Consider the following 9648-nt stretch of genomic DNA (forward strand, 5'->3'; position numbering starts at 1 on the left):
CAGCCTGAGTCTCACGAATGAAAGTCTGAGAGGAAAGGGGGAAGGAGGGGTTGAGAGCAGCCGAGGATACATTTGTGTGTGTGTGACTCTCATATTAAACACTGTCAGTAACCAGTCCAATCAGGGAAAGTTCTCTGTCCTGGCTTTTTCCTGGAAATGAGCTTGCCTTCTGTTAGCTGCAGCAAGGCAGAAATAACACAGCCATTAAACATGGCTACGCATCAGCACCAATCCCCAGGCAACACATTATGAGATGCTATATGGATGCACTATTATAATATGCCATATTATATATATATGGTCATTAAAACAGGGCTCTAGTGTGGAATAGAGATATACATCCCCTGACAGGAACAAATTATTGCAAATTATTGTAATTATTATTTATTTCTGCAAAACGAATTAACTGAAGTTAGTTGTGTTGATGAATTCGGAAAAGTCATTACCTCTCAGTAAGGGTAGACTAGCAACATAGTAACAATATTCACATAAAAAGTCTGAAGCACAAACTGCAATAGCCTAGGGTAATAGCAAATATTGTATGCTAATAACATTAGCTAAATATATATATTATTAGACAGTAACCCAAGCTTAGGATTGAACCAGTGACTCTGGAGATGTGAAGTGGCAATGCAATCCAATGTACCTACATATATGTATGGAGTTTTGCATGTTCACCAAGATTCCATGTGGGTTTTCTCTGGATGTCCTAGTTTTGAATGAGTGTGTGAGTGTTTGTGAATAGTGTCCTGCGATGGAACAGCATTCACATCAGGGCTTAATTCACGCCGAACAGGAAAAATCTTCGCAGATAAACTGGTTCAGGTATGCAGTGCACAATTCCCCCAAAAATGTGGATGAAGATTCATCCACAGAGTAAATCTGTATTATGGAAAATGTTTGGAAAATGTAAATCAAGTTTGGAAAAGTTGTCAGAAGCTTGGTGATGGTGACATTGAAGTTAGCTATTTATATGAGTTAACTTTTTTATTTCTGGCGATTGTATTTAGACTTCAAACTTCATAAAAGTTGTGTTCATTTGTGAAAATTATTATGATGGACCAAACATGTTAGTATTGTTGATCACAGGGATTATTTTTTGCATAGTCCAAAAGCCTATGTTGTTCTTTTTTTGTTTGTTTGTTGTTTTGTCGAGGGTGACAGTGTGATGCTAACTTCCGGGTTCCGGTACAAAATGACGTCATCCCTGCACCACTCTACTCAATGTGTAGTTATCTGTGCAAGGGGAACATTTACAAATCTTGTAGCAGATAACAGAAACAACCAGCATACCTACCAAAGCTCATCTTCTGCTCTCTCTGGTTCATGTCTGTACTTTTAATGGAAGTGTATAATAACATAATAAAAGACACTGGAACAGCAAGCTATTATGTCAGGTAGCAGTGAATGGATCCACCTCTACTGTTCACAACACGTCCGTTTACAGTCATTCACCTTAAGGTACAAAACATTTAACTTTAACGAAGCTCGCAAATAGGAGCTCACTCAAAGGTGTGTTCTGTATCGTCTATATTAGGGCATAGTAAATACTTTGTGTTTAGTTACAATATGTGAGCTCAGGTTGGGTTTTTTATTATTATTTAATTTTATGTATACACCACTCACTAGAAGCTCCGCTCTGTTTTTAAGCCAATCAGCGTTTCTATTTTTTCTTCCTGCTGACGTCACAGAGCTCCGCCCACTGTCACTGTATCTCTCCGCTCAGGTCCTTCTGCTTCTAACTGATGTGTGGGAGGGAAGGGAAAGCTGATACTAGCTGTTTACGATTTAAAGTTTGCAGGTGCTTGTAAAACAAAATAAAAACATCTTCGCAATGTGTCATTAATTTGATGACAAATAAGCAATCTATATAAAACTACTGGGAAAGGAGAACTGCAGAGACATACTGGCCGAGCTTTTAATCTTTCCCTGGTTATTAACATGCACCATTTCTTGCAAAGGACTAATTAAAGACTCTTGACTATATATATTATGTTTAACGTAAAACATTTTCGCTTGTGAGTTATAATACTTTCTTTTTATTTATTTTTATTTAATAGTCTTGTTCGCCAAACTGGTCTAACTTTCTGCTGAGATCCGCTGAGTGGAACTAGGTAACGTGTGACGTCAAGTCCCTTTAACGGGCTAAACCCAACGTAATAAAACAGGCACGTTTTGTTTGACGGAGAAATATACGAATCAGACGAATGATCGTCACACTTGGGGCGGGTTTATCTCCAGACTCGGACCAATCACATTCTCGAACACAGCGTTCGTATTGTTTTGACCTTTGAAACCGCATCACAGCCCACCTCGTGTCGATGGCGGAGGAAAACTATAAATACAGGAGGATGACAAGCAAACGAAGACGAAGTTGTAAAAACACCCAGGTATTGAGGGTGGAAAGGCGCTTTTAAGAAGGTTAAACGGAAGCAAAAAATTACGTCTACAAATTGGAATATCTTTTTTTTTAATGTTAACTTCCTTAATGTGAAGAGAGTATTTATATCTACAGTTTTCTATTTGCACTAGTTAACGGTACTTCAGCTACTGCGAAGGTTTTTTTGTTTGTTTTTTTACTAAAGTAAGTAGCTATTCATTTTACGTTACTCTGTTCGGTATTTTGCGTTGTGTATCTTTATATTGCAATGAAGTTGACTTGTCATCGTGGAAAATGCAGTACAATATGGTATTATGCATAGAGAGAACTTCAACATCCTGCCAAGTTACTGCGTCAGTAGGCGAGAGGTTTCAGTATCAGGGAGGGGTTGCTAACTATAGTAAAACTCTCAACCGCAACCTTATACTCCTTTATTTAATGTCTGTGCTAGTTTAAATGCTGAATTTCGCGTTTATAATCGTCGAATGTTGGGTTCCTTGTGCTGTTATTAACCGAAATGAGCCGAGTTATTCGTGATATGGCTTTAAAAAAACCGCTTAGGGAGTTAGCGTTGCATATAACCGCTTGCTTCATGTTTCAGACCTTTAATTAAACGGTGTTCGTATGTGCTTTATGGTTTTCCTTATTATTACACACTGAAATCTGGTCAGACTTCGGAGTTGCACAGAGAATTGAACGTAATAGGCGTGTTTTTTCAATAAGTATTTGCAGCGTTTCTTCTAGAAACCTCTTTAATCTCGAATGCATGTCTTATAAAGTAGGATTTATTTCTAGCCGCAGTCAGTACCGGTGCTGTATGTGCGTGTGTGCGCGTGCTTACAGAAGACTTGAGAGCTTTTATAACATTCTAGCATCCTCATATCAATCTATTCCTAATCGCTGCACACTGCAGCTCCTACAAACACATAAAAACCACAGTGATATGTTTCTAACTGGACGGTAAGGACTCGGTTAAGGTCGGCTACAGTGCTACATGGGATCTAGTGGAAGCTCGTTATTATGTAACGCGATCAGCCCAGAGAGCTGCGTGTCTCTGACGCCAGACCGCTTATAGCACGCACGCTGACGTCGACAGGGCTGCCTGGTGTTTCTGCCTCCAGCGCAAACTGTTGCCAACGATTATGAACAGGTTCTGCCCTAAATGTAACCATAGAAAAGGTTGAATATTCACTCTGCAGCCCTGCACAAACACTCGGATGTTTTAAATCATTCATCTTTGTTGACGCATGCAATCCAGTAGTTTTGTTTGTTTGTTTACAAACCCGCATGCATGTGAATCAGATTAAAATGCCTGAAGGACTTGACGGTTTAATTACCTATACTGGAGCGTAAAGATTTCTAGCTCATAATGTCAACATGTTTAAGAATTAAAGAGCAGCTTTCACCCGCAGCATTAGTCAGAAGGAACCAGTTTTCACAGGGTTAGTTAGTGCTTATAGCACGAGGGCATCTGACATTGCTGGTCTGGTGAAGTCATGATTACTCTGCTGTTTTAAATAAAAAATTACAATTTTAACATGGCTCTCTTTGCGTCTCTAAAGGAACTGGATCACTCATCTGTGGACGGAGACATTTCCTCTGCAACCAGCACTTTGTTCCTTTGCCTGGCTCCAGCTGAATCTTGTGTTGCGCAAGGCTCGATACCACGTGAGATTTCAAGCGGCTTCTGGAGATACTAATATTTTGCACCTGTCCAGTTTAGCAGCTATGCAGCTTGAAATTCAAGTAGCACTCAACTTTATAATTTCTTACTTGTACAATAAGTTGCCACGGCGTCGTGTCAACATTTTTGGCGAGGAGCTGGAACGGCAGCTGAAGCAGAAGTACGAGGGACACTGGTACCCGGACAAGCCATACAAGGGGTCTGGGTTCCGCTGTATTCACGTTGGGGAGAAAGTGGACCCGGTCGTTGAGCAAGCAGCCAAAGAGAGTGGGTTGGACATCGAAGATGTACGCAACAACCTGCCTCAAGATCTCAGTGTTTGGATCGATCCGTTTGAGGTGTCTTATCAGATTGGGGAAAAGGGACCCGTCAAGGTGCTCTATGTGGATGATAGCAACGAAAACGGGCTGGAGTTGGACAAAGAGATCAAGAACAGCTTTAACCCTGAGGCCCAGGTTTTCATGCCAATCACTGAGCCTGTGGGACCCTCACCCACATCCAGCTCACCGTCCCCTCCCTTCGGCCAATCAGCTGCTGTCAGCCCCACCTTCATGCCCCGCTCCACCCAGCCTTTAACCTTTACCACTGCCACATTTGCTGCCACCAAATTCGGCTCCACCAAGATGAAGAGTAGTGGTCGCAATGGCAGTAAGGTGACACGAAGCTCCCCCACCAACCTGGGCTTGAATGTGAACAACCTCCTGAAGCAGAAAGCCATCTCTACTTCGATGCACTCACTCTATGGCCTCGGCTTGAGCGGACAGCAGCAGAAGACCTCGGCCCTGTCCCCAAATGCCAAGGAGTTTGTGTTCCCCAGCCACCAGGGCCAGGGTAGTCCAAGTGCAATGTTCCCAGGAGAGAGCTCACTCGGCCTGAGTCTCAGCCCTCTCCAGTACAGTAATGCCTTTGACGTGTTCGCCACCTACGGGGGCCTGAATGAGAAGTCCCTGATGGATGGCCTAAACTTCAGCTTGAGCAACATGCAGTATTCTAACCAGCAATTCCAGCCAGTAATGGCCAACTAGGAAACAAAGACGCTACTACAGTGACCAGAGATATGTGACTGGGGATTGGATGGGGTGCTTATTTTCTAAAATTCTGAAAAAGAGGGGGGAAAAAATAGAAAAGTGCAAAAAAAAAAAAGGAAAAGCTTACACATTAACTGTACAGTCCCAGTGTACAAGTCAAAGAGCATGAGCCCGAGGGTGAATTATTTGCCCCCTTGAGTTTTTTTATTTTTAATTTTTTTTTTATTTTGTTCTTTTTTATGATGAAGCTTGTAGTACTACATGTCCAAGCTTGGTTACCTAAACTCAACATTATATTGTTGTTTTTTTTTTTTTGTTGTGGGGGTTTTGTTTTTGTTTTTTTGGGGGGGTTTTTTGCCAACCAAGCACAAAATTATTTTTTATTGACTGTTTTAAGATAACTCTATGAGGAATTAAAACACAATTCATGGCCTCTTACAGTATTTAAGATATAGCTGGACAGCCAATTTTCAAAGGATTGGCATAAATACTAAGTGGAAATTTCCTGGTCTCCTTTTCTAATTGTATAATTTAATTTAGTACAGAGTTTGTAAAATATCAGAGTATATATTGTTTCTACAACATGGTATTGCATTTATATCTTTTTACTACTCCAGTGATCTGTGATGGCTGCAGCAGCTTTTGTGTTATTTCTTTTTTTATTGAAAATTGTAAAATGAATCCATCTTTAAAAACATTGACTATTCTGAGGATTGTGTACAGAATATTCCGTAGTGGTGGGATTTAAGAATTTGCGTTTTTTGGGGAAAAAAAAAGAAACAAGAGTTGTATTTTCTGTTAAAAGTTAAGATTTTTGCTATATTATGACGAAATGTAATCGTATATTAATTTTGTACCTACATCGTGCAATACTTGATAAAAACACACGGTATAACAAAAGTATTGAGTCAGTGTCTTATATGTTAAGAGGGACTGATAGTTTATTAAGTTTGTATTAAAATTCTTGAAAATATTTTCTTGTCTAAATATTTATTGATATGATAGGACGGTGTTAAACACAGCATCATAATATCATAGTCTACCAGTGGCATCTTTCCAGCATTTGCACAGTAGTTGATTAACTTGTAGGGAAATGTGTGGAACATCTGAAACTCAAAACCAAGCACACACTTGTATTCAAGTTTTATCTCACAAAAATGACCCCCTGCCTCACATCCAACCCTACTTATGTCTAATCAGTTGGCATTTTAGTTCTTGATATCTGTCTGCTGTACACATAAAGGAAATAACGTCAGTCCTAGTTAATAGGAGCACTAAATTCTTCACACTTTATGCAAGATGTCTTATTTGGATCTACCATGCTACACTTGGAAGCAAAGCTATACATTTAATTTATTTGCTTTTTAAAAATCTGCTTTCACTAGAGGAAATGCCTTTTAAATACTACAGACCTGCCTCTCAGGCTTAGTGCTGCTTTGCTAATAGTTCTAATGTCCTTGAAACAGCAGGTCTGTTGGAACAAGCCTTGGTGGTGGGGTGGGGTGTTCCTTTGGCAGAGTATTGATGCACCCTTCAGGCTAATCTCATTTTGTCTTCACCCATGTGACTCTGATATAGCCCTGTGTGGTTTGTCCGATATACTATAAGGGTTGGGGATGGGGGCTGGTCTTGCTGGGGCCTCGAGCCTTATTTTTTATTTTTCCTTCCACACTTGCACAAACAGGTAGAGAGGGCTGCTCTTAGTGAGTTCTAAAAATGGAAGCTAGCATGACTTAATGGCTCCCCCAACTGCAAGAAGTAAATTCGGTCTATATTAAGCTCACTGATTAGTAGTCTTGACTGAGAAGTGACAGCTGAGTGGGAAGTTGAAATATATATTTACACATTTACAGTTTGCGTGTCATTTGGGATTGAACAGTAATTTTATTGCTTCTTAAGATAGAATGATGTGCCCCTGCAGGGGTTAGGCCTACTGTTTGGCTGGATTTTATTATTGTAGTTTGGTGGAGTATTAAGGCTTGGAGAGCATTTTATGACTGATTTTAGTGTGATGTGTACAATTCAGCTGCTCCAAATGACTTCAATTGTTCCTCAATTTGACATTGTTTTGGCTATTGCAGCAGTTCTACTCCATATGGTGTTGCTTCAAAACAGTTTGCTGCATGTATTGGCCAAGTTTTTATTATCTTTGCAGTCCTTCTCACTCAACACTGACACACAAACTCCCTTGTGCATGATTTCTGGCCCATCTAATCTCTAGTGTATAGAGCAGGGGTCATGAACTGGCAGACAACGGTCCAAATGGAGACCCAAAGTATTTCAGCAGATCAACCCACATAAAATATATTTTTTTTAAAAAATACTAAGCAGAACTGATGTCCAATTTGTTAAATATGAACGTCATCATCTGCTTATCCAATCGCATGCATTTCTATAAATAATGTAGCTGAAGGCAGTCCATCAGGTCAGGGATAAGCTACAGGGGCTAGAGACTTCAGGCCAGAAAGGGTAAAGTTTTCACAGACTGTCATAGACATTTATTTTTATTTACCCTTTTGTGTCTGATTAGCAAAGAGACGATGAAAACACAATTTTTAAAGACAACTGGACAAAGTGGAGAAGTGAAGAAGGCAATACAAAACAAATCATAACTACTTCAAACTGTCTTATTTATAGCTATGAACTAATCACTAATCAGTACCTCCAGGACTTAGCAATTTTGCGATCGTAGAAATTGACATAAGGAAATCAAGGAAACTCCACAATATTCAGAGGACCTTGCTATTTTTCCAAATTACCACAGATTTGGGCAAAGGCACGCAATGTGATGTCATCACAACCCGCATTCAGCCAAACCCTTTGATTCATGTACGTCGAACGTTAATACAGCTAAAAGGTCTCATTTACCCACAAACCTTGCTGCGAAAGACTGCAAAACAATTTTGTGAAATTGCGATTTCGCCAATTAAAGTAGTTTAAAAGGTAACTGTCACCATTCAATATTATCAGTTCGGCTTATCCATTTACATTTACATTACGTTTATTCATTTAGCTGACGCTTTTATCCAAAGCGACTTACAAATGAGAAAAATACAAGCAAAATCCAGACCTTGTATGTTTTGACTTTTATGTAACTGGACCTTTATGCAACGTTATAGAGGTTCCCGGTATAGAGGTTCTGAGTGCACCTTCTTCCAACGTACCATATCACCCCAGTGCTTGAGAAGATGCCTCTCTCTTTTCTTGGTGTGTCCTGATACCAGAAAGGGGAAAGGAAGCAAGATCTGGGTTAAAAAAAAAAATAAAAAAAAAAAACCCTTTCTCTCTTTCCTGCTTCTGCATTGTGATGAGCTGGTATGCATGGCAGCTCTCTCCAAGCCACTGTTGGCTGTGCCCAGTGGGTGAGTAAGAGGATGAGCTGTCTCAAAAGACACACAATATGCGGTGTTGTGGCAAGAGATGGGATGCTGCTGTTTTTCCTTCTTTTCCAGGAAAACATTTGACACATTTAGATTAGCTGAAAGCTGTATTGAGAGATATGGGGTGGTAATGATGGGACGGTTTGCTTAGATATTTTTTACCTCATGTATTTCCTGGAGGACAGGTGTCCAGAACACACTGGTGATTTCACTGCTCAAAGACACCTCAAGTTAATTATCAGGTATAGTAGGTGTGGTTGGCGAGAGAAATCACCAAGCTCTGCTGGACTGCATCCCTCAAGGATCACAGTTAGCCCCACCCCCTAATGCCTTTGCTTATATGCACAATATCATTCTTTCTGGGGTTTTTTCTTCTTTAATTCTTGGTCTCTCCCCTGACTAGTGTTTGGAATATCTTTCGTTTGGCTCACAAAACCTGTCGGGATGTCCTCAGATGACCATTACAGAAAGTTCCACATCTGGTATGTTTCAGCTGGAAGCTCAGCCATTTCTGTAAAATGTACGGACTCATCCTCACACACACATTTGGACGCCTATTTGTTTCATTTTTTCTCAAATATGTTACCCTCCTTTCTTTGTCTTACTTTCTTCTACCTCACAGGAGAGAGGTGACACTTGTAGAGAGATAGGAACATGGAAAGATATTACCCTCAAAAAGCTGTAGTAGGCAGAAAGGAGATAAGTGTGAACCCATAAGGACTGGGGCATCTTAATAATTCAGTCAGAGAGGCAGTGGAGAAATATTTCCCTCAGGACTTGCATTGTAATAAACAAAAACAGAAAGATGGTCTGTAACGTATGAAGCTTTGCAGGTGGCCAGTGCAGATGGGAATCAGTGCCCATAACTGACTCATGGAGCTGTTGTTTACGTGCAAGCTGACATGATATTTTCTTTCCTTCTTTCTTTTTTTAAACCAATATTTATATCAAATCTCTAAGATACTGTGTATATCAGGTTAGGTAGATCAACAAATGAGATTTTTATGAGAAACATAAATGTTTTTCATTTAACCATATTATGACTTCAACATATAGGATAGAATACAAACTTGCTTTTATTTATTTTTTTATAAATTACTGTACATGTCATGGGAATATATTTACATACACAGATGTATGAAAGATTGCACAACACAACTTCTCACTATGCCCTTA

General features: G+C 39.8%; 1 protein-coding gene across 1 annotated transcript; it reads left to right on the plus strand.

Moving 5' to 3' along the window:
- The first annotated feature begins 2341 nt into the window (after positions 1-2341).
- On the plus strand, positions 2342-6065 carry tob1a (transducer of ERBB2, 1a). Its single transcript, XM_053612000.1, has 2 exons — positions 2342-2584; positions 3943-6065. Exon 2 carries the CDS (start codon positions 4109-4111, stop codon positions 5087-5089), a length of 981 nt encoding a protein of 326 aa, XP_053467975.1. The 5' UTR covers positions 2342-2584; positions 3943-4108; the 3' UTR covers positions 5090-6065.
- The last annotated feature ends 3583 nt before the right edge of the window (positions 6066-9648 follow it).

The sequence above is a fragment of the Ictalurus furcatus genome, chromosome 2, assembly GCF_023375685.1.
Source record: "Ictalurus furcatus strain D&B chromosome 2, Billie_1.0, whole genome shotgun sequence".
In the NCBI taxonomy this organism is placed as follows: Eukaryota; Metazoa; Chordata; class Actinopteri; order Siluriformes; family Ictaluridae; genus Ictalurus; species Ictalurus furcatus.